We start from the raw sequence: 24942 nt of genomic DNA, 5'->3' as shown, positions 1-24942 counted from the left end.
ATCGTGTTTTCCGGTACTGACACGCATCAACATCTTTATAAGTAGACACAGCATCAATTGATTGATTGATTGATTGAAACTTTTATAAGTAGATTGCACAGTACAGTACATATTCCGTACAATTGACCACTAAATGGTAACACCCGAATAAGTTTTTCAACTTGTTTAAAAGTTGGGGTCCACGTTAATCAAATACTGCCTACTGGCGCTGACGAGACGCGGGGCCGCCATCTTGGAGTGGTGATCCGCTCCGCTCAGTGCAATTCATTTGGCAGGAGCAATGAACTGTCAGCGCATTTAATTCATCTTCCCTCACTGAATACCACTGATTTTCACGCGTTTTTTTTTTATCATACGTGTAGCTAAGATAAAGGACACATGTTTTGGCGTGTTTTATTATTCATAGTTTGCTTAACAGTAATAGAATATTCTTATATGGTATAAGTGACCAGACGCCCCAGATCAAAACTGGGAATATAATCCCAGAGAAAGGGGGAAAAGAACGGTCAGCTATTTTTAAGTTGAAGAAACAACATGATTAGGTTATATATACATGCGTATATCCTACATAAACAATGTATGAATACATTAGATATCTATATATCTATAGACTGTATCTCTGTTGCTGCAGCAGCAGAGAGTTTATTCTGTCTTGACACTTTGTATTGTTATTTTGTATTACATTCTTCCCTTAAATGATCATGTTTACACTGATTGTTTTATATGTATTTTTTATGTATGTCGCTTTGGATAAAAGCGTCTGCCAAATACTTCAACATAAACATATATAAACACCTGAAAGTCTTTACATCAGTTAAAACCACCAATCTGTTTCACTGGATTCAGAATAAAAACAAATTCAGTTTTATCCAACAATGTTAGTATTTGAATATTGTTACTTGAGGACTTATTCCTGTTTACAATTATACTGTTAAGAAAGTATTGTCTTATACTTTGCCTAAAATGAGGATGCATCATAATCAGTGGCGGCTGGTGAATTTTGTTTTTGGTGTCACAATCATTTATTTCAACTTTATGTTATTCAAGTATGACATTTTTAAATGTAATTAATTTCATTGACAAGCAATTCTATTATGGTCATACTCTTGTTTGCTAGCGGCTACAATTTCAGTACTATTGAAGATCTTTGCTCCTTCTCAACTCTGTGGTAATATTCTTTTCACAAAACACAACCAATAGTTTGTTAATGTTAAATCTTACTTGTGAAAAGTAATCTCCCGATTCCTATTTTCAACAGTCCGCTCATTTGAGCAGGAAAACGCTGAACACCAGCCCAGCATCTTTGTTTTCTACCTGTCAACTGTCAGTTTAGGCTGCTCACCGGCTCCTCATCCCCACTTCAAGATGGCGGCCAAATTTCTCACGTCACAGCAGCCAATGCTGCATCTACTTATAAGATGTCTATGGTACTGACACGCTTCTACTTCTTCTTCTTCGTGTTTTACGGCGTTTGGCATCCAACTTAATGGCGCATTACCGCCACCCTCTGCCCCGGAGTGTGGGTCAGACAGTCGTCCATCCATCCATTTTCTACCGCTTGTCCCTTTTGGGGTTGCTGGAACCTATCTCAGTCGTGCACAATCTAATCCCCATTTTAAAAAATAAACATTTTGTGACACCTTTCAGGTAACCATTCAAAAAACCCACGTATGGTCAAAATAAAATGTGTGATTAATCTGCATTTATACATGATTAATGCAATATCTTTTTTGAATTAATCACATGAGTTAACTCTGATTTTTGACAGGCCTAATATGTACATATAAAAAGTACAAGTCAGAGGTTTTAATCAACTAAATTTACAAACCCCGTTTCCATATGAGTTGGGAAATTGTGTTAGATGTAAATATAAACGGAATACAATGATTTGCATATCATTTTCAACCCATATTCAATTGAATATGCTACAAAGACAACATATTTGATGTTCAAACTCATAAACTTTTTTTTTTTTGCAAATAATCATTAACTTTAGAATTTGATGCCAGCAACCTGTGACAAAGAAGTTGGTAAAGGTGGCAATAAATACTGATAACGTTGAGGAATGTTGTTTATCAACAACACCCAGAAACGCCGCCGGCTTCGCTGGACCTGAGCTCATCTAAGATGGACTGATACAAAGTGGAAAAGTGTTCTGTGGTCTGACGAGTCCACATTTCAAAATGTTTTTGGAAACTGTGGACGTGGTGTCCTCCGGACCAAAGAGGAAAAGAACCATTCGGATTGTTATAGGCGCAAAGTTGAAAAGCCAGCATCTGTGATGGTATGAGGGTGTATTAGTGCCCAAGACATGGGTAACTTACACATCTGTGAAGGCGCCATTAATGCTGAAAGGTACATACAGGTTTTGGAGCAACATATGTTACCATCCAAGCAACGTTACCATGGACGCCCCTGCTTATTTCAGCAAGACAATGCCAAGCCACGTGTTACATCAACGTGGCTTCATAGTAAAAGAGTGCGGGTACTAGACTGGCCTGCCTGTAGTCCAGACCTATCTCCCATTGAAAATGTGTGGCGCATTATGAAGTCTAAAATACTGTCATGACTGAGACTGTGGCGTGGTTTGTTCTCCCGAGGTGCAAAAGATTTGGACCAGATGTGGCGTGAAGGGGAGTACATGATTTATTTTAACACTATAACTACAAAAAAAGAAGCAAACAAAAGGCGCGCACAAGGGCGGAAGTACAAAACTTGACTATAAACACAAAACTTGCACAACGGCAGAAACTATGAACAATGAAACAAAACTTGCAAACTATGGCATGAATAAAGAAAACTTACTTGGACAAGAAAACGGCATGAAAAAGCGCAGCAAGGGTCATAAGGGTGTGTGGAGAGTGTGTCAGGGGTATGAATGCGGATGTCGCCAGGAAGACAAACTGAAAACAATGAACTTAAATACTACAGACATGATTAGTGAAAACAGGTGCGTGACTCAAAACGTGAAACAGGTGCGTGACGTGACAGGTGAAAACTAATGGTTGCTATGGTGACAAAACAAACAAAAGTGCACAAAAAGTCCAAAAACAAAACCGAACATGACTAAAACAAAACATGATCACACAGACATGACAAATAGGACAACGGAGACCCCCGGACTGTTGAACAACTTAAGCTGTACATCAAGCAAGAATGGGAAAGAATTCCACCTGAAAAGCTTCAAAAATGTGTCTCCTCAGTTCCCAAATGTTTACTGAGTGTTGTTAAAAGAAAAGGTGATGTAACAGTAGTGAACATGCCCTTTCCCAAATACTTTGGCACGTGTTGCAGCCATGAAATTAGTTAAGTTAATTACTATTTGCAAAAAAAAAAAAAAAGTTTATGAGTTTGAACATCAAATATGTTGTCTTTGTAGCATATTCAATTGAATATGGCTTGAAAATGATTTGCAAATCATTGTATTCCATTTATATTTACATCTAACACAATTTCCCAACTCATATGGAAACGGGGTTTGTACTATTATAACATTAGCAGGTTTAACAAACAACATTTTGAAGCAACTTTTGAGGTACTTACTGCACTTGTAGAGCATGTTCAGCTCCTGCACATCCCTGTGACTCATTTCCAGTCGTTGGCCAATCACATCCTGGAACGCGGGGTCGATGGTCACGATTGTTGAGCCGATTCCATTGCTGAATGCATTCTTCCCATAATGCATCACTGACCAGTAGTCGTAGGACACTCCCTGGGTGATGCTGTTCTCGGCTTTTCGGAAATTGCTCTCAAAACCTGCGTTAAATAAATGTATTATGTAGCGTTAGTTGTTATCACCACAGTTTACCATCTATTTTGAAAACAATGGTAAAACTTCACACGTCTAACCATTTTGGATGTTTTCAAATGCAATGGTCACGTAGTCGTCTCGGTCCTCTCTTGACTGTTCGTGGTAAAAGCCGAGGGCGTGAAGAAACTCGTGTTCCACCGTGGAAAGTGCATCACAGTTGCTCCCGATAGAGAGGTCCTGTCCATTGGCCACAACCCGCCCCACATAGGAGTAACAACTACAAGGACACATTTATTACTCTACTATTTGCTTGAAATTGATCTACTCAGTGGCCTAGTGGTTAGAGTGTCCGTCCTGAGATCGGTAGGTTGTGAGTTCAAACCCCGGCCGAGTCATACCAAAGACTATAAAAATGGGACCCATTACCTCCCTGCTTGGCACTCAGCATCAAGGGTTGGAATTGGGGGTTAAATCACCAAAAATGATTCCCGGGCGCAGCCACCGCTGCTGCCCACTGCTCCCCTCACCTCCCAGGGGGTGATCAAGGGTGATGGGTCAAATGCAGAGAATAATTTCGCCACACCTAGTGTGTGTGTGACAATCATTGGTACTTTAACTTTAACTTTAACTTTATCAACCGCATCTTTTTGCTAATACTATTTTATTTTTTTAAAAAGGTCAGGAAAAATGACAACAAAGAGGCTTAACATATTTCTTCAAAGGATGCATTTGAACTGTTGGGAACGTTCAGCAACACAAAGAAATAAAACTTACCCGTTGAGTTTCTTGACAGAAATGTAATATTTCTCAGAATTCCTGGGCTTGAAGTCAATGCAGGACTTGAGTCTGAACTGTTCAAAAGCTCGAAGGGTGACTCCTTTAGCATTCATGTCTTTTAAAGAAAGAAAGGTCAACTATTGAATTTGGTTGTTAAAAAGAAGACTGCACTTTTTTATGGAATGTTGCCCAACATCCACAATCTTTATGAGACAAGAACACATATTTACCTTTTCTGTGCATAAAAATATCATTTCATATAGATCAATAAACCAGATACAATAAAAAGATCATATATGTGAAACTCCTTTAATAAGGGTGGATTCAATTTTAAAGGGGAACATTATCAGCAGACCTATGTAAGCGTCAATATATACCTTGATGTTGCAGAAAAAAGACCATATATTTTTTTTACCGATTTCCGATCTCTAAATGGGTGAATTTTGGCGAATGAAACGCCTTTCTATTATTCGCTCTTGGGAAGCAATCCGCCATTTTCTCAAACACCGAATCAAATCAGCTCTGTTATTTTCCGTTTTTTCGACTGTTTTCCGTACCTTGGAGACATCATGCCTCGTGGGTGTGTTGTCGGAGGGTGTAACAACACCAACAGGGACGGATTCAAGTTGCACCAGTGGCCCAAAGATGCCAAAGTGGCAAGAAATTGGACGAAATTTGTTCAAAATACGAGGGTGTGGGGAAAGCCGACGAAAATGGTCAGTCGTTTGTTCCGCACACTTTACCGACGAAAGCTATGCTACGACAGAGATGGCAAGAATGTCGCCAGACCCCCATTGAATCTGCCGGAGTGTGTGAGCAATTCAGGGACAAAGGACCTCGCTAGCACGGCAAGCAATGGCGGCAGTTAGTTCCCGCAGACGAGCGAGCTAAACCCCCTGGATGTCTTGGCTCACACCGTCCCTTATGCCACCGAAGATGATCAAGAGAAGAATATCGACCCTAGCTTCCCTGGCCTGCTGACATCAACTCCAAAACTGGACAGATCAGCTTTCAGGAAAAGAGAGCGGATGAGGGTATGTCTACAGAATATATTAATTGATGAAAACTTTATTCATTACTCGCGGTTTTACGTAAATTATTATACATAAACTGTGTTTACCAATAATTTAGCTTAAAAACATTACAACGCTTAAAAACAAACACATACCAATCGTTGGTTGGAAGGCGATCGCCGAATTCGTCCTCGCTTTCTCCCGTGTCGCTGGCTGTCGTGTCGTTTTCGTCGGTTTCGCTTGCATACGGTTCAAACCGATATGGCTCAATGGCTTCAGTTTCTTCTTCAATTTCGCTTAAGCCGCTGAAATCCGAGTCTGAATCCGAGCTAATGTCGCTATAGCTTGCTGTTCTTTCCGCCATGTTTGTTTGAGTTGGCATCACTATGTGACGTCACAGGAAAATGGACGGGTGTATATAACGATGGTTAAAATCAGGCACTTTGAAGCTTTTTTTAGGGATATTGCGTGATGGGTAAAATTTTGAAAAAAACTTCGAAAAACAAAATAAGCCACCGGGAACTGATTTTTAATGGTTTTAACCCTTCTGAAATTGTGATAATGTTCCCCTTTAAAAATCTTCAAGCGATGGCCCGTACCTTGGAAGCCTCTGGGGTTGCTAATTTTTATTTATTTATTTTTAATTTTTTTTATTAATCAGTCCAACAAAATAATACACAATAATACCAAAATAATACAATTCCATTTCCGGCCCAGCAACATTCAGAAAAGCAATCAACAGAGCAATTGAGTTTAGATAATTTAGTTGAGATAATAGTGAGTCATATATTGGAATATGGGATCCATTATTTAAATTTGTTTGAACTATTAAATTAACCTAAAATATGACTTCTTTTATCTTTGTGGAAAAAATTGGACACAATGTGTTGTCAGTGTGACACTAATGTTCATTTTTTAAATGTTTTTATTGAATTTTTTTAATAAATGGCTGTGATGAGGGATTTCTAATCACTGCTATGTTGGAATTCTTATTAATATTGATACCGTCGTTTATATTATTCATTTTTGTTTGACTACTTTTGGATTGTTTTGTGTCATGTTTGTGTGTCCTCTCAATTGCTCTGTCCGGGTTGCTAAAATGGATCGTAAACATTCAACCTTTTTCTTCTTCTCAAATAATATATGACCCTTTTTGCCAATCAAAAACAATACATATAGACATTTCTTTTCATACATGTATATATTTCATTACAGTTTAAAAGCTGCGATGAGGTGGCCATTTGTCCAGGGTGTACCTCGCCTTCCGCCCGAATGCAACTGGGATAGGCTCCCGCGACCCCAAGAGGGACAAGCGGTAACAAATTTAGTATAGTTTAAAATATTTACTGGGTGAGGGGAAGGAAACCTATCTCGTCGCACCGCAGGGTTCATGGGATTTGGCTGGCACGCATGACTCTCGAGGTCAGGTCCTTCCCGATGCCCTGACTCACCACCCAAAATTTCCCCAAAATCTAAACTTTTTAGCCATACCTGGCGTGCCTGCAAAATATAGGGACTTTTTGTGCATGTTCACCGCCTTAAAAGTGAAGTGAAGTGAATATATAGCACTTTTCTCAAGTGACTCAAAGTGAAACCCAATATCTAAGTTACATTTAAAGCAGTGTGGGTGGCACTGGGAGCAGGTGGGTAAAGTGTCTTGCCCAAGGACACAACGGCAGTGACTAGGATGGCGGAAGCGGGGATCGAACCTGCAACCCTCAAGTTGCTGGCACGGCTGCTCTACCAACCGAGCCATACAAAAAGGCCTCCGATCGTAAAGAAGAAAAAACAGCAATTGTATTGGGGCCCTTGCGATCATCTTGCTCCTCGGCTCGGGTCCTAATAACATAAAATAAAGCACATCGACCAAAACAAAACAAAAAAAACCCAAAACACAACAAAATGATAGATTGTAGGGCGCATTAAAGGAGTCATATTATTATAATTATTTTCTAAATGTAAAATACTTCCTTGTGGTCTACATAACATGTAATTGTGGTTATTTAGTCAAAATATTGCATAGATGATGTTTTACAGATCATCTTCAAGCCGCGTTCTGACAGTCGCTTCAGGATGCGCCGTTTTGTGGGCGCTCTTATTTACGTGCCTCACCTTCGACAGCGTCTTCTCCCCGTCATCTTTGTTGTTGCGGTGTAGCGTGCAAGGACGGGAGTGGAAGAAGTGTCAAAAGATGGAGCTAACTGTTTTAATGACATTCAGACTTTACTTCAATCAATAACGGAGCAGCATCTCCTCATCCAGAAACAACAACAACAACAACACCGGAAATGTGTCCTGTGAAAAACCGTCCGACTAATAACTAAAGTTCCTTGGGTGAATAATGTAAACTCACTACACCGGTATGTTTTAGCGCTTTCATAGCGAGTTTACTGGCAGATATAAGTAAGAACTTTGCGTTACTTTATATTAGAAATGGCAACAGCGGAGGATGAATGTCACATAACAAGAAGATAGAGAAAAAGAAGAAGCTTGTCGGTGTCGATGTCGGCACGCACTACAAAGGCGGACGCGTGCTATTTTTCAGGATGTATGCAGATCCCAAATACAGATCAGCATGTTGCATAATATTGCGAAACAAAACGCCAGATAATATGTCTTACCTTGTACACACACCATAATAATACTCCGATGTTGAAGCACAGTACAATCCATCAAGCGGTGCGGCTTCATAGCTTACCAAAGTCCTACTAAAATGTTTCGATAGATTTTTGAGTGCCGAGCGTAATGTTCTATATTTTCAATGGAACATATAAAATGTTGGTGTTGTTTACTTGAGACATATTGCAGTCCACACGTATCTCTTATGTGTGACCGCTATCATATTGCAGTCTACATGTATCTCTTATGTTTGACTGACATCTACTGGTCACACTGATCATTACACCATGTACCAAATAAAATAGCTTCGAGGTCGGCAAGCAAAACCAGAATTATTCCGTACATTAGGCGCACCGGGTTATAAGGCGCACTGTCGATTTTTGAGGGAAAAAAAAGATTTTAAGTGCGCCTTATAGTCCGGAAAATACGGGATTTGCTGAGTCTTCCTAGCGATGTCGTCAGGTTTTATGTTGCGTTGCGTTCGTCTGAAGCAAGTATCCACTGCTTGAGTCTGTCCGGATTTTTACATAGCGTGTGGAAATGTAAAATTCAACAACTTCTCGACTTGATGCCACAATCTGCTATAATACAAGTGAGCGCAAGGATTTATAACCTATCATTAACTTTTACAAAATCAATACAGCAGGAGAAGAAGAAGCTGACGTAGCTAAAGTGGAGGAGCAGTGTGAGCATGGTCGCATGCCAGAAAAGTAGTTCCTCTGTGTTAGCTCTTCTGATAAAATGCTGCTGTAACTTGGTTAATATGCAGGTCATAGAGATGCGCGGTTTGCGGGCACAACCGCGGAGTCCGCGGATTATCCGCGGATCGGGCGGATGAAATTTAAAAAAATTAGATTTTATCCGCGGGTCGGGTCGGGCGGTTGAAATAAAAAATAAAAAGATTTTAAATAGATTCAGGCGGGTGGCAGTTAAACCAATTGGTAAATATATATACATAGTTAAATGTTGTTACCCACATACGAAAAACGAGCAGGCACCTGCAGCATATGCCACAACAGAAGAAAAAAAAAAGAAGAGATGGTCACTTTTACGGAGCGGAGAAGGGACGCCTCGCCGGGGTCCGGGACCGAGGCCCCTTCCCCCGAGAGGGCCCCACCGGGAGCCGTAGCTGAGGCGATCCGCGAGAAGGGCCCGACGCACGTCCAGGGTCACCACCGCGCCCACCGCACCGACACCCCGCCTCGTCCGCCTTCGCCGCGGCCGGCGTCATGCGCAGCAGGTAAGCAGCTTACCTGCCCGCCACCCCCGTGGCCGGGGGCTCGTAACAGGGGTCACTCCGCGCGCTCCGCCCACGCAGCTTACCTGCCTGCCACCCCTGTTGCCGGGGGCGCGTAACAGGGGTCACTCCGCGCGCAGTGCGCTCACGAAAGGGGTGGGGCTCACCCTGGTTGATATAGACAGCAGGACGGTGGCCATGGAAGTCGGAACCCGCTAAGGAGTGTGTAACAACCCACCTGCCGAATCAACTAGCCCTGAAAATGGATGGCGCTGGAGCGTCGGGCCCATACCCGGCCGTCGCCGGCAGCGAGACGCGCTTGGAGGTGCGCTCAGCGCGGCTCCCATATGATTGCGCACTGGTGTGCGTCTGGGTCGTGACAGCGTGGCACGCGAATGTCTGTGCTGCATTGGATCAGTCTCCTTTCTTTAACAGGCAAAAGCTTTATAACCTCACTAATGCCTTGCATCGTCTATATTAGATATATAACAACGGGCGGGTGCGGGCGGGTGCGGTTCTGATTAAATGTTAGATCGGGTGGATGGCGAATTGTTGACGACTTTCTGATGCGGTTGCGGATGAAATAATTGCCTATCCGCGCATCTCTAGCAGGTCATGTAAATTATTTGGATGTGTTTTTTTTTAGAGCGCTTCATTCCATTACCTGTATAGTTAGCTACCTCTTACTAGCAGTTTTTTTACTATTTGCAATGCACAGAAGGGAGAAAGACGTGTGTAGTTGTCTCATATAGAGTATGTGGATAATGGGCAAAATGCCCCAACAAAGGGCAGTTTTCCTTTAAAAAATTCTAATCATATTTTTGTTGGAAGAACTTCCTCCTGTTTGGAGGACAGTTTGCAAAGTCTTTTTGTAAGTTTAGGTGGAAAACAATATTTACCAAGGCTTTTATTCAGGACATAAGGAACAGGGGATGTCCACAACCGACTCTCCGAATTAATAGCACTCCTTTGGAATTGCTGTGGCCAATATTGATAGGAGACAACAATTGAGATCACATTTTTTACATTTTGATCATAAAAAAATAAGTGAATGAGAAACTCACCACTATGTCATCATGCACAAGGTCTGGGGAAAAAAGCAAATTTGTTCATATGTAACAGCTGCACAATGCTTTCTGGGTCTAACTATTGTGTTGAAATATCTACTGTACCCTTGTTTGCTTCAGTAATGTCTTTGTCTTCACTCATTTCTACAAAAATACACAAAAATGAGGTGTAACTAAATCATTTTAATCACGCGTAAAATACACACACACACACACACACACATACATATATATATATATATATATATATATATATATATATATATATATATATATATATATATATATATATATATATGTATATATATATATATATATATATATATATATATATATATATATATATATATATATATATATATATATATATATATATATATATATATGTATGTGTGGGAAAAAAAATCACAAGACTATTTCATCTCTACAGGCCTGTTTCATGAGGGGGGGTACCCTCAATCATCAGGAGATTTTAATGGGAGCATTCGCATACCATGGTTTGTATAGGGCACAGAGTGGGTGGGTACAGGCTGGCGTAGGGGCGTGGTGATTGGCTCATGTGTTACCTAGGAGGTGTTTCCGTCTATGGCGGCATGCTGTTACAATTTCGCTGCGCTTGTTGAGGGATGACAGGTCTGGACGGTAAATAATAAACAGTTTCTCTTTCAAGCATAGGTTGCATCTTTTATTACCACTATTGTAAGGTGTGCTGGATGCAAGAATTTGCCATGTTATTGAATATTCAACATTATTGTCTTTGAGGTCCCAAATGTGTTTGCTGAGTTCTGTGGTATTTCGCAGGTTTTGGTTCTGAAAGAAGCCTTGTGATTGTTCCATCTGGTTTTGAATTCTCCCTCGGTTAATCCTACATATGTGTCGGATGTGTTAATGTCCTTGCGTATTACCTTAGATTGGTAGACAACTGATGTTTGTAAGCACCCCCCGTTGAGAGGGCAATCAGGTTTCTTTCGACAGTTACAGCCTTTGTTGGTTTTGGAGTCGCTCTGTCTGGGGGCCGACGGCTCATTTGCAATTGTTTTGTTGTGGTTTGAGATGATTTGTCGTATATTGTTCATGCAGCTGTAGCTCAATTTAATGTTGTTCTTGTTGAATACTTTTCTTAGGGTGTTGTCTTTGGGAAAGTGTTTGTCAATCAGATTGAGGAATTTGTGTCCAATGTTAGTTGAGACGTTTTTGCTGTATGGGGGGTTGTACCAGATGATGTCGTTTCGTTTTCTGTTCTTTTTTGGCTGGTTTCCTGGCGTGGGTTCATAGGTGAGGGTGAAATTGTATCCGCTTTCATCAAGGGCTTTTTGGTACGGGGGGTTTGCTTGGTCAAACTCAGCTTTGCTAGATGACAGCATCGATAGCCTTTTATTGATTCCGGTAGGTATTCTTTTCGTGGTGGTGGGTGGGTGGTTGCTGTCATGGTGCACGTATTGGAGTGTTGTGTTGGGTTTCGTGAATGGTTGGTAGCTGTTATTTCTCAGGTTGAAAGTGATATATATATATAAAAAAAGAAGATTAGAATTTTTCTAAATTGGTGAACACTTGGGAAAAAAATTAACATTCCATCAGAATAATAGCACATAAAATGGATATCTTAAAACAACTATTTACAAAACCCAAAACCAGTGAAGTTGTCACGTTGTGTAAATGGTAAATAAAAACAGAACACAATGATTTGCAAATCCTTTTCAACTTATATTCAATTGAATAGACTGCAAAGACAAGATATGTAACATTCAAACTGGAAAACATTGTTATATTTTGCAAAAATTAGAATATGATGCCTGCATAATGTTTCAAAAAAGCTGGCACAAGTGGCAAAAAAGACTGAGAAAGTTGAGGAATGCTCGTCAAACACGTATTTGGAACATCCTACAGGTGAACAGGCTAATTGGGAACCGGTGGGTGCCATGATTGGGTATAAAAGTAGATTCCATGAAATGCTCAGTCATTCACAAACAAGGATGGGGCAAGGGTCACCACAAATTGTCAAACAGTTTTAAAACAACCTTTCTCAACCAGCTATTGCAAGGAATTTAGGAATTTCACCATCTACGGTCCGTAATGTCATCAAAAGGTTCAGAGAATCTGGAGAAATCACTGCACGTTAGCAATAATACTATGGACCTTTGATCCCTAAGGCGGTACTGCATCAAAAAGCGACATCAGTGTGTAAAGGATATCACCACATGGCCTCAGGAACACCTCAGAAAACCACTGTCAGTAACCACAGTTTGTTGCTACATCTGTAAGTGCAAGTTAAAACTGTACTATGCAAAGTGAAAGCCATTTATCAACAACACCCGGAAACGTGGCCGGCTTCGCTGGGCCCGAGCTCATCTAAGATGAACTGATGGAAAGTGGAAAAGTGTTCTGTGGTCTGACGAGTCCACATTTCAGATTGTTTTTGGAAACTGTGGACGTCGTGTTCTCCGGAACAAAGAGGAAAAGAACCATACGGATTGTTCAAGGCGCAAAGTTCAAAAGCCAGCATGTGTGATGGTATGGGGGTGTATTAGTGCCCAAGACATGGGTAACTTACACATCTGTGATGGCACATACAGGTTTTGGAGCAACATATGTTGCCATCCAAGCAACGTTATCATGGACGCCCCTGCTTATTTCAGCAAGACAACAGTGTTACAACAGCGTGGCTTCATAGTAAAAAAGTGTGGGTACTAGACTGGCCTGCCTGTAGTCCAGACCTGTCTCCCATTGAAAATGTATGGCACATTATGAAGCCTAAAATAGCACAAGGGAGACCACAGGACTGTTGAACAACTTAAGCTGTACATCAAGCAAGAATGGGAAAGAATTCCACCTGAGAAGCTGAAAAAATGTGTCTCCTCAGTTCCCAAACGTTTACTGAGTGTTGTTAAAAGGAAAGGCCATGTAACACAGTGGTAAAAATGCCCCTGTGCCAACTTTTTTGCTGCAATTAACTTCTAAGTTGATGATTATTTGCAAAAAAAATTACATTTCTCAGTTGGAACATTACATATTTTGTCTTTGCAGTTTATTCAATTGAATATAAGTTGAAAAGGATGTGCAAATCTTTGTATTCTGTTTTTATTTACCATTTACACAACGTGCCAACTTCACTGGTTTTGGGTTTTGTATTTAAAGAAAGCTGTTCAAATGATAAAACATCAACAGATAAGCTAATTGCATTTGAAATACATGAAAATAAACTTCAGTGAATTAAAACAAGAAAACTTACCAGTAATCTCTGGTGCCATCTGTGAATATTAAGTCAACATATTTTCATAGCAGAAGCGATAAAATCAAATTGTGCCATTCTTTTTAGAATAAAAGCGTACAAAATATTACCTCGGGAACAGGCGAGCCTGTTGAAAGGACCAAGTTCACCAGCAGGAAAATGAAGCCTTTCATCCTTACAAGTCTAAAGTAAAGAACAACATGTAATGTGAAAGTGATTATTACTATACCATACTTGTAGTACCTCTGCCTCGACGATTGTCCGAATGAGCTGGAGGAGAACTTATAAGGTCACCTGAATGCTCGCTCATTGTTGCATCTTTTGTCACATGCACCTGTTGAAAAACACACAATGTCCAAAACATTCCAGACTCACATGTAGATACCACCTATCTGATTGAAATGATGCATGATGCTATTTACTTCAGCCAATCAATACAATGGAGAGAATCTCATAAAGACTTTTAGGTCGATGCGCCTGTCAGAGTTGTGTTAAATGTTGTGTTGATTCTGTTGTGCGGGTTATTGTGGTTCAGTTCCGTGTGTTTGAACTTGTGACTGTGGAAATGTTGGCTTAAATGTTATGTTGATGGTCACACGGATTATGGTGGTTCAGTTCCGTGTGTTTGAACTTGTGACTGTGGACAAAAATGGCAAACATGACAAGAATCAAGGAAAACAATTTATTTCCTCGTGTTTATTTACTGAAACACAGACATCAGATTGTTCTTTAGTGTTTATTCAAATCCTAACTGTGACCTAAAACTCTCAATCCCTAACTCTAACCCCTAAAACCATACTTGCCAACCTTGAGACCTCCGATTTCGGGAGGTGGGGGGGGAGGGGGTGGGGTGGGCGTGGTCGGGACAGGGGCGCGGTTGGGGGCGTGGCTAAAAGGGGAGGAGTATATTTACAGCTAGAATTCACCAAGTCAAGTATTTCATATATATATATATATATATATATATACATATATATAAATAAAATAAATACTTGAATTTCAGTGTTCATTTATTTACACATATACACACACATAACACTCATCTACTCATTGTTGAGTTAAGGGTTGAATTGTCCATCCTTGTTCTATTCTCTGTCACTATTTTTCCAACCATGCTGAACACCCTCTCTGATGATGCATTGCTGTGTGGCACGCCCAAAAGTGCTTTCATCAAATGCACTAGATGGCAGTATTGTCCTGTTTAAGAGTGTCACAACATTGCTGTTTACGGCAGATGAACTGCTTTACAGTATACAAAGAAGTGACTGCTGTTGTTGTGTGTTGTTGCCGCGCTGGGAGGACGTTAATGAAACTGCCTAACAATAAACCCACATAAGAAACCAAGAACTCGCCCTCCATCATTCTATAGTTATAACGTCATTGGGCAGGTAAGCTTTTTTATATTGTGGAGGACCTGAGTCCGCCTGAATTTCGGGAGATTTTCGGGAGGAAATTTGTCCCGGGAGGTTTTCGGGAGAGGCGCTGAATTTCGGGAGTCTCCCGGAAAATCCGGGAGGGTTGGCAAGTATGCTAAAACCGACCCTAACACCAACACCGACCCTAACCTAAACCCTAACTGTACTTTAACTGTAAACCAAACCCAAACTTTAACCCTACTTTACTCTAACCATATGCTAACTCTAACTCCTTAATCTGAACTCTAATCCTACCCCAATTCTAACCCTTAACCCAACCAAACAGACCCTAATCCAAACCCTAATTTAACTGCAAACTCTAACCATACACTAACTAATTCCGATCGAACCTCAACTCCTTCACCTGAACTCTAAACGTACCTCAATTCTCACCCAAACCCCAACGCACCAGAACCCTAATTTAACCTCAACCCAAGCCTAAACCCCAACTCGACTTTCACAATCAATCAATCAATCAATCAATCAATCAATCAATTCCTTTATTGTCATTGTCATAATAACACTTAAGTCATACATGTCAACGAGATTTTGTTTGAGCACCAAACCAAACATAACTTTAACTCAACTTTACACTAACTGTACCAACCAGTACCATACGCTAACTAACTCCAAGCACACCTTAACTCCTTAAACCTAAAAAAAAATATATATATAAGATAAGGGGAAAAAAACTATAAAAATAGGTAAATACAAATCAAATAAATGAAATCCAATTCAACAAACCAAAATGACAACAACAAATACATCAGTTAAATATGTTTCATTCATTTTTTTTGTTTCATTTTGTATTTATCTCCTTCATTGACGTGCATTTTTGATCAGTAGACAATTAAACTTTAGCAACTAAACACATATTTACACACTTATGCTTGAGAAGGAACAGGAAATGAACAGGAAAACAAAGACACAACATCACACACAACAAGTAAGCACAAAAAGGTCATTATCCATGTACATGGCAGACATGAAGATCTTTTTTTCTTTACATATATAAGGACATTTCTTGACATTTTGTAGAACAACCATTCAATGTCAGCCCAATCCTTTATAGTTCGGGAAAATAAAGAACTTCTCTAATCCATCGGGTGTGGCAAGGTTGCGCTGTTGCCTTCCAATTGAACACAATGAGTCTTCTAGCCAACAGAGTAGAAACAGCCACCAGATTCTCTCCGGATTTGTTAAGAGTAGACGACTGAGGGGCTACCACAAATAGTCCACTTGAAGGATTCACTTTCATCCTTTCACCAATAATTCCAGACAAAGTATTAAACATTTCAGTCCGATAACTACACACACTGCAAAAACTGAAATCTAAGTAAGATTAAAAATCTCAAATAAGGGTGATATTTGCTTATTTTCTGTCTGATAAGATCATTCTTCTCACTAAGCAGATTTTATGTTAGAGTGTTTTACTTGTTTTAAGTGTTTTGGTCCTAAATGATCTCAGTAAGATATTACAGCTTGTTGCTGAGATTTGATGACCTAGGGCAGGGGTCAGCAACCCAAAATGTTGAAAGAGCCATATTGGACCAAAAATACAAAAACAAATCTGTCTGGAGCCGCAACAAATTAAAAGCCATATTACATACAGATAGTGTGTCATGAGATATACATTGAATTAAGAGGACTTAAAGGAAACTAAATGAGCTCAAATATAGCTACAAATGAGGCATAATGATGCAATATGTACATATAGCTAGCCTAAATAGCATGTTAGCATCGATTAGCTTGCAGTCATGCAGTGACCAAATATGTCTGATTAGCACTCCACACAAGTCAATAACATCAACAAAACTCACCTTTCATGCACAACCTTAAAAGTTTGGTGGACAAAATGAGACAGAAAAAGAAGTGGCATAAAACACGTCCTAGAAAGTTGGAGAAAGTTATACATGTAAACAAACTATGGTGAGTTCAAGGACCGCCAAAATTAGTAGGACAAAACGGCGCTCGCCAAATACTGGAATCAGTGAAGCATGTTTAATATAAACAGTGTGATTTATAACAATTAGGGAGGTTTGTGTCATGTTTGTCCTCCTACAGAAACCATATCAAAACAAAAAATAGATTTTTTCCCCTCATCTTTTTCCATTTTTCATACATTTTTGAAAAAGCTCCAGAGAGCCACTAGGGCGGCGCTAAAGAGCCGCATGCGACTCTAGAGCCGTGGGTTGCCGACCCCTGACCTATATTGAGTAAAACATGCTTGAAACTAGAATATCAAGTGTTGCAAAGCTGTGTCATTAACACTCACAAGTAGAAAACTACTTTTTTAAAGTAATCATTTCTTATTTCAAGCATGAAAAAAAAAAATATGACTGGCACAAATGTGTCTCATCATTAAAACGGATGACAGCCAAATGGACTTTGCTGTTTTATTTTCAATGAAACAATAGAAAATAGGTACTCATATAGTAGTACAGTTGGCACAGTACAGTAAACTGACAGTTAATATTTAAACATTTAACATGTGACATTTCAAACTATTTTGAACAGAAATAGTTCATGCACATTCAGATAAATTCTTCAAAATATATGCATGTATATATGCGCACGAATTGACTGAAAGAGCACGCACTTGGCACGATGATGTCATGTTATCCATGGAAAAATGCATTTTTAGACCATATGATTTGCTTGAGCGGCTAGGAGACTTCGAGAGTAACAAGCGGTTGCCTTGTTGCCTTTCCATTAAGAACAATAAATCAGTTTTTAGTATAAGTTTGCTGGTTTCAAGAAATGTAATGCCGAGCGCATATCATTATGTCAAGATAATGGCACTGGCATTTACTTCATTTAAGAATATTTTTTCAAAATATTGAGCAAAAAGGTCAAATTTTTTTTCTACGAAGAAAAGTGCACTTGTTATTAGTGAGAATATACTTATTTTAAGGTATTTTTGGGTTCATTGAGGTCAGCTAATTTTACTTGTTTTGGAAAGTCTTGATAAGCCACATTTTCTTGTTCTATTGGCAGATCATTTTGCTTAGTTCAAATAAAATACCCCTCATTTTTGGATTTTTTTGTTTTGTTTTTGAACACTGACTTTTTGCAGTGCAGGTATGGGCAGAGGCAAAATATATAATACCAATAGTCCGTCATACATCTTAGTTAGTCGAACCTTGGGATAATAAGTACGATGTAGTAGCTTGCATTGGATGAGGCAATGTTCAAAAACAAGAAAAAAAATACAAAAATTATTATTTTACTTGAACTAAGCAAAATGATCTGCCAATAGAACAAGAAAGTTTGGCTTGTCAAGACTTTCCAAAACAAGTCAAATGAGCTAACCTCAATGAACCCAAAAATACCTTAAAATAAGTATATTCTCACTAATAACAAGTGCACTTTTCTTGGTAGCAAAAAAAAAGAGACCTTTTTGCTCAATATGTTGAAAAATATTCTTAAATGAAGTAAATGCTAGTGCCATTATCTTGACATAATGATATGCGCTCGGCATTACATTTCTTGAAACCAGAAAACTTATACTAAATACTAATTTATTGTTCTTAATGGAAAGACAACAAGGCAAGCGCTTGTTACTCTCGGGGTCTCCTAGCCGCTCAGGCAAATCATATTGTCTAAAAAGGCATTTTTCCATGGACAACATGACATTATCGCGCCAAGTGCGTGCTCTTTCAGTCAATTAGTGCGCATATATACAGCCAAAACATTTTTAATTGTAATTTTGAGGAATTTATCTGAATGTGCATGAACTATTTCTGTTCAAAATTGTTAGAAATGTCACATGTTAAATGTTTAAATATTAACTGTCAGTTTACTGTACTAGGCCAACTGTACTACTATATGAGTACCTATTTTCTATTGTTTCATTCAAAATAAAACAGCAAAGTCCATTTGGCTGTCATCTGTTTTAATTATGAGACACAATTGTGTCAAAGTCATGATTTTTTTTTTTACATGCTTGAAATAAGAAATTATTACTTTAAAAAAAGTAGTTTTATTCTTGTGAGTGTTTTACTCAATATAGGTCATCAAATCTCAGCAACAAGTTGTAATATCTTACTGAGATCATTTAGGACCAAAACACTTAAAACAAGTAAAACACTAACATAAAATCTGCTTAGTGAGAAGAATGATCTTATCAGACAGAAAATAAGCAAATATCAGCCTTATTTGAAATATTGAATCTTACTTAGATTTCACTTTTTGCAGTGTGTCTTACACAAATAGAAGACTCATGAACTCTACATACAATCTCTGTAAGGAGGATTTATCTGAGGAGAGCTGGACAAAGTGACCAAACTGATCTCAGAGACTTAGGGCGTAAAAGAAGAATTTGATTATAAATACGTGTAATTGATCCTTTAAAAGTTGGAAGCGGTGTCAGAAACCCATCTAAAACAACAAACAAAACTGTAGATATCTAAAGAAGTGTTGATTGGGGAGTGAAAATGTATCATAGAGTTGCTGAAAAGAGGAAAAAATGTTGTCAAAGTGTAAGTCTTTAATGTTGTCAATCATACCTTAACTTATTACTGCACTCTAACCCTAAACCCAACCCAACAGAACCCTATTACGGACCGTTTCTCAACCTCAAACCTAAACCTAAATCGAATCCTACTGTAACTAACCGTCTTGCCCATTTTGCCAGAGCAAAAGAAGCTGCTTAATCATTCTGTGCAGCTTGACAGACCAGATGTCATCTTTTTAGGCCTCCCTCATTACATAAGTACACATCATAATCAAACAACCACTCACCTAAATAGAACTTGTACTCTTGAAACGGTGCCCAAACATGAATAGTGCTTTTCTACCCTCAAGGTACTCAAAGCATTTCGACACTATTTCCACATTCACCCATTCACACACACACACACACACACACACACACACACACACACACACACACACACACACACACACACACACACACACACATTCACACACTGATGGCTGGAGCTGCCATGCAAGGCCCTAACCACAATCAGGAGCAAGGGTGAAGTGTTTTGCTCAAGAACGCAACGGTGGTGACTAGGATGGCGCCCCCCCAAAAAACGTTTTTGTATTGAAACATGTATTTAAACACCAACAATTTTTGTTGAAAAACAACGCTTTTTTTTAAACCTAAACAGAACTTTATGAGACTCAGGTTGAACTGAATAGAATTTAAAAATACTACACGAAAAATGATTGTGATGCTAAAAACACTGACAAGCCTAATGTGATTGTACAAAACCCAAAACCAGTGAAGAACCATCCGGTCTGTGTTGCGTTTAGACCAGATGTTCCTCCAAGGGAATTTAAGCTACTGGTCAATCCCAAGTTCTTTTGATGACATATAAGCTGAGTTTAAATGATCACCCAGAGCAGAATAGGTATTTTGCAATTTATTTCCAAAGCTTTGGAGAGACCAGCCTAGGACAACACATTCAATTGCGCAGCCAAGTTGATCTGAAAAACATTACCCAAGTGCTGTGTCCTTCAATATGTCCCTCGCCCCCACCCTCCAGAACGAATACACATGTCTATTGTTCTCCTTAGCTAGAGACAGGATGAGTTAACAAATAAAAGGGAGTATTGCTACTCCCTGTATTCCGAGCTCAAGGTAGTCCACAGTGTACCCTCGGTCATGAGATGGAGAAAAAATAGAAAGAGCACAAAGAGAAAATACTAGTTATTTCCAATATGACTATAGAAAGAAATAACTCTTAAATATGGATATATGTAGATATCTATCTCCGTCAACTGTTATAGGTAAAAGGCAGCATGTGTGGTGGTATGGGGGTGTATTAGTGGCCAAGACATGGGTAACTTACACATCTGTGAAGGCACCATTAATGCTGAAAGGTACATACAGCTTTTGGAGCAACATCCAAAACCCAAAACCAGTGAAGTTGGCACGTTGTGAAATTCGTAAATAAAAACAGAATACAATGATTTGCAAATCCTTTTCAACTTATATTCACTTGAATAAACTGCAAAGACAAAATATTTAATTTTCGAACTGAGAATTTTTTTTTTGCAAATAATCATTAACTTAGAAATTAATGGCAGCGACACATTGCAAAAAAGTTGGCACAGGGGCATTTTTACCACTGTGTTACATGGCCTTTCCTTTTAACAACACTCAGTAAACGTTTGGGAACTGAGGAGACACATTTTTGAAGCTTCTCAGGTGGAATTCTTTCCCATTCTTGCTTGATGTACAGCTTAAGTTGTTCAACAGTCCGGGGGTCTCCCTTCTGCTATTTTAGGCTTCATAATGCGCCACACATTTTCAATGGGAGACAGGTCTGGATTACAGGCAGGCCAGTCTAGTACCCACACTCTTTTACTATGAAGCCACGCTGTTGTAACACGTGGCTTGGCATTGTCTTGCTGAAATAAGCAGGGGCGTCCATGGTAACGTTGCTTGGATGGCAACATATGTTGCTCCAAAACCTGTATGTACCTTTCAGCATTAATGGTGCCTTCACAGATGTGTAAGTTACCCACACTAATACACCCCCACACCATCACAGATGCTGACTTTTGAACTTTGCGCCTATAACAATCCGTATGGTTCTTTTCCTCTTTGGTCCGGAGGACACGAAGTCCACAGTTTCCAAAAACAATTTGAAATGTGGACTCATCAGACCACAGAACACTTTTCCACTTTGCATCGGTGCATCTTAGATGAGCTCGGGCCCAGCGAAGCCGGCGGCGTTTCTGGGTGTTGTTGATAAATGGCTTTCGCTTTGAATAGTATAGTTTTAACTTGCACGTACAGATGTAGCGACGAACTGTAGTTACTGACAGTGGTTTTCTGAAGTGTTCCTGAGCCGATGTGGTGATATCCTTTACACACTGATATTGCTTGAGGGATCGAAGGTCCGTAATATTTCTCCAGATTCTCTGAACCTTTTGATGATATTACGGACCGTAGATGGTGAAATCCCTAAATTCCTTGCAATAGCTTGTTGAGAAACGTTGTCCTCAAACGGTTGGACAATTTGCTCGCGCATTTGTTGACAAAGTGGTGACCCTCGCCCCGTCCTTGTTTGTGAATGACTGAGCATTTCATGGAAGCTGCTTTTATACCCAATCATGGCACCCACCTGTTCCCAATTAGCCCGTTCACCCGTGGGATGTTCCAAATAAGTGTTTGATGAGCATTCCTCAACTTTCTCAGTCTTTTTTGCCACTTGTGCCAGCTTTTTTGAAACACGTTGCAGGCATCAAATTCCAAATGAGCTAATATTTGCAAAAAATAAAGTTTTTCCAGTTCGAACGTTAAATATCTTGTCTTTGCAGTCTATTCAATTGAATATAAGTTGAAAAGGATTTGCATATCATTGTATTCTGTTTTTATTTACTATTTACACAACGTGCCAACTTCACTGCTTTTGGGTTTTATGTAAGGCCTGTCGGGGGTTGCTTGATGAGGCCGCTGCAGAGATGAAGGGGACGGCGGCGTGATGATGGCTGAAGCAGGTGAAGGTGATAACGTCCCTATAGTGCCTTTGTAGTGGCACAATGTGCAGGACATATTGGGCAGTAAATGCAACAAATGCACTGCAAAAAGTCAGTGTTCAAAAATAAGAAAAAAAAAATACAAAAATTAGGAGTATTTTATTTGAACTAAGCAAAATGATCTGCCAATAGAACAAGAAAGTTTGGCTTGTCAAGACTTTCCAAAACAAGTCAAATTAGCTAACCTCAATGAACCCAAAAATACCTTCAAATAAGTATATTCTCACTAATAACAAGTGCACTTTTCTTGGTAGAAAAAAAAGAGACCTTTTTGCTCAATACGTTGAAAAATATTCTTAAATGAAGTAAATGCTCGTGCCATTATCTCATACTTGCCAACCCTTCCGGATTTTCCGGGAGACTCCCGAAATTCAGCGCCTCTCCCGAAAACCTCCCGGGACAAATATTCTCCCGAAAATCTCCCGAAATTCATGCGGACCTGAGTGACGTGTCGACAGCCTATTTTCACGTTTGCTTTCCCACAATATAAACAGCGTGCCTGCCCAATCACGTTATAACTGTAGAATGATGGAGGGCGAGTTCTTGGTTTCTTATGTGGGTTTATTGTTAGGCAGTTTCATTAACGTCCTCCCAGCGCGGTAACAACACACAACAACAGCAGTCACGTTTTCGTCTACCGTAAAGCAGTTCGTCTGCCGTAAACAGCAATGTTGCGACACTCTTAAACAGGACAATACTGCCATCTACTGTACATGCATATGCGACAATAACATCTAGGGCTTTTAGAGAGTGCAGTGCACAACTGCGCACACAACAAAGAGACGAAGCAGAATGCATCATCAGAGAGGGTGTTCAGCATGGTTAGAAAAATAGTGACAGAGAATAGAACAAGGATGGACAATTCAACCCTTAACTCAACAATGAGTAGATGAGTGTTATGTGTGTGTGTATATGTGTAAATAAATGAACACTGAAATTCAAGTATTTCTCTTATTTATATATATATATATATATATATATATATATATATATATATATATATATATATATATATAGCTAGAATTCACTGAAAGTCAAGTATTTCTTATATATATATATATATATATGAATGAAATACTTGACTTGGTGAATTCTAGCTGTAAATATACTCCTCCCCTCTTAACCACGCCCCCAACCACGCCCCCCGAAATCGGAGGTCTTAAGGTTGGCAAGTATGCATTCTCTTGACATAATGATATGCGCTTGGCATTTCGTTTCTTGAAACCAGAAAATTTATATTAAAAGCTCATTTATTGTTCTTAATGGAAAGGCAAGCGCTTGTTACTCTCGGGGTCTCCTAGCCGCTCAGGCAAATCATATTGTCTAAAAATGCATTTTTCCATGGATAACATGACATCATCGCGCCAAGTGCGTGCTCTTTCAGTCAATTAGTGCGCATATATACAGCCCGGGCCCCCGGACAATTTTTTTTAAATTGTAATTTTGAAGAATTGATCTGAATGTGCATGAACTATTTCTGTTCAAAATTGTTAGAAAAGTGCACTTGTTAAATTTTAAAGTTTTAACTGTCATATTTTCTATTGTTTCATTGAAAATAAAACAGCAAAGTCCATTTGGCTGTCATCTGTTTTAATTATGAGACACAATTGTGTCAAAGTCATGATTTTTTCTTTTTCATGCTTACGCCCGAATGCAGCTGAGATAGACTCCAGCTCCCCCCGCGAAATGGATGGATGGAAAATAAGAAATGATTACTTTAAAAAAGTAGTTTTCTACTTGTGAGTGTTGATGACACAGCTTTGCAACACTTGATATTCTAGTTTCAAGCATGTTTTACTCAATATAGGTCATCAAATCTCAGCAACAAGCTGTAATATCTTACTGAGATCATTTAGGACCAAAACCCTTAAAACAAGTAAAACACTCTAACATAAAATCTGCTTAGTGGGAAGAATGATCTTATCAGACAGAAAATAAGCAAATATCAGCCTTATTTGAGATATTTAATCTGACTTAGATTTCAGTTTTTGCAGTGCCATTCTCACTTTAATCCCCCCATGTTCCTTCCTTTCAATGCGCCAACTCATGCTGGTTTGTAGTGACTTCAACACATGCGCACACGAGTTGGGTGATTTCCCAGCCGACACACGTAAAAACTTCAAATTTGATTGATCGTAAGCTCAAACACGGGTAAAGCGGAATTGAAAAAAAAGCACCCACCGTACCTTAAAGTGCGCGGATGTCGTTGGATGAGGAAAACGTCTTCTAATGGGCTCAAAACTGGATCATCTGGCTTTTGTGATGGCAACCCGACGTCATAGGCTAATGTGCTACTTTTCTCCTGTCAGGTTGGTCTCCTCTCTACACCCCTGGAGG

At 39.4% G+C, this 24942-nt stretch overlaps 1 protein-coding gene across 4 annotated transcripts in view; it reads right to left on the bottom strand.

The window, feature by feature from the left end:
- The window catches only part of LOC133594327 (meprin A subunit beta-like), a 45670-nt gene extending 20728 nt beyond the window's left edge, over positions 1 to 24942 (bottom strand). Inside the window, exons 1-10 of one of the 4 annotated variants that reach the window (XM_061947090.2) lie at positions 24792 to 24942; positions 13937 to 14027; positions 13804 to 13876; positions 13694 to 13712; positions 10570 to 10608; positions 10462 to 10484; positions 10297 to 10375; positions 4526 to 4643; positions 3850 to 4028; positions 3544 to 3756 (exon numbers count right to left, since the gene is read on the bottom strand). In XM_061947090.2, the coding sequence (XP_061803074.1) occupies positions 3544 to 3756; positions 3850 to 4028; positions 4526 to 4643; positions 10297 to 10375; positions 10462 to 10484; positions 10570 to 10608; positions 13694 to 13712; positions 13804 to 13866 (733 nt within the window). In that variant the 5' untranslated portion in view covers positions 13867 to 13876; positions 13937 to 14027; positions 24792 to 24942. Of the gene's footprint in view, positions 1 to 3543; positions 3757 to 3849; positions 4029 to 4525; positions 4644 to 10296; positions 10376 to 10461; positions 10485 to 10569; positions 10609 to 13693; positions 13713 to 13803; positions 13877 to 13936; positions 14028 to 14115; positions 14170 to 24791 lie in introns of those variants that run through there. The other 3 variants (XM_061947107.1, XM_061947115.1, XM_061947099.2) reach the window with 3 other exon arrangements.

This window comes from Nerophis lumbriciformis, linkage group LG04, assembly GCF_033978685.3.
Source record: "Nerophis lumbriciformis linkage group LG04, RoL_Nlum_v2.1, whole genome shotgun sequence".
NCBI lineage: Eukaryota > Metazoa > Chordata > Actinopteri > Syngnathiformes > Syngnathidae > Nerophis > Nerophis lumbriciformis.
Note: the sequence above shows the minus strand (reverse complement) of the source record. Positions and strands in the feature narration are given on the sequence as shown.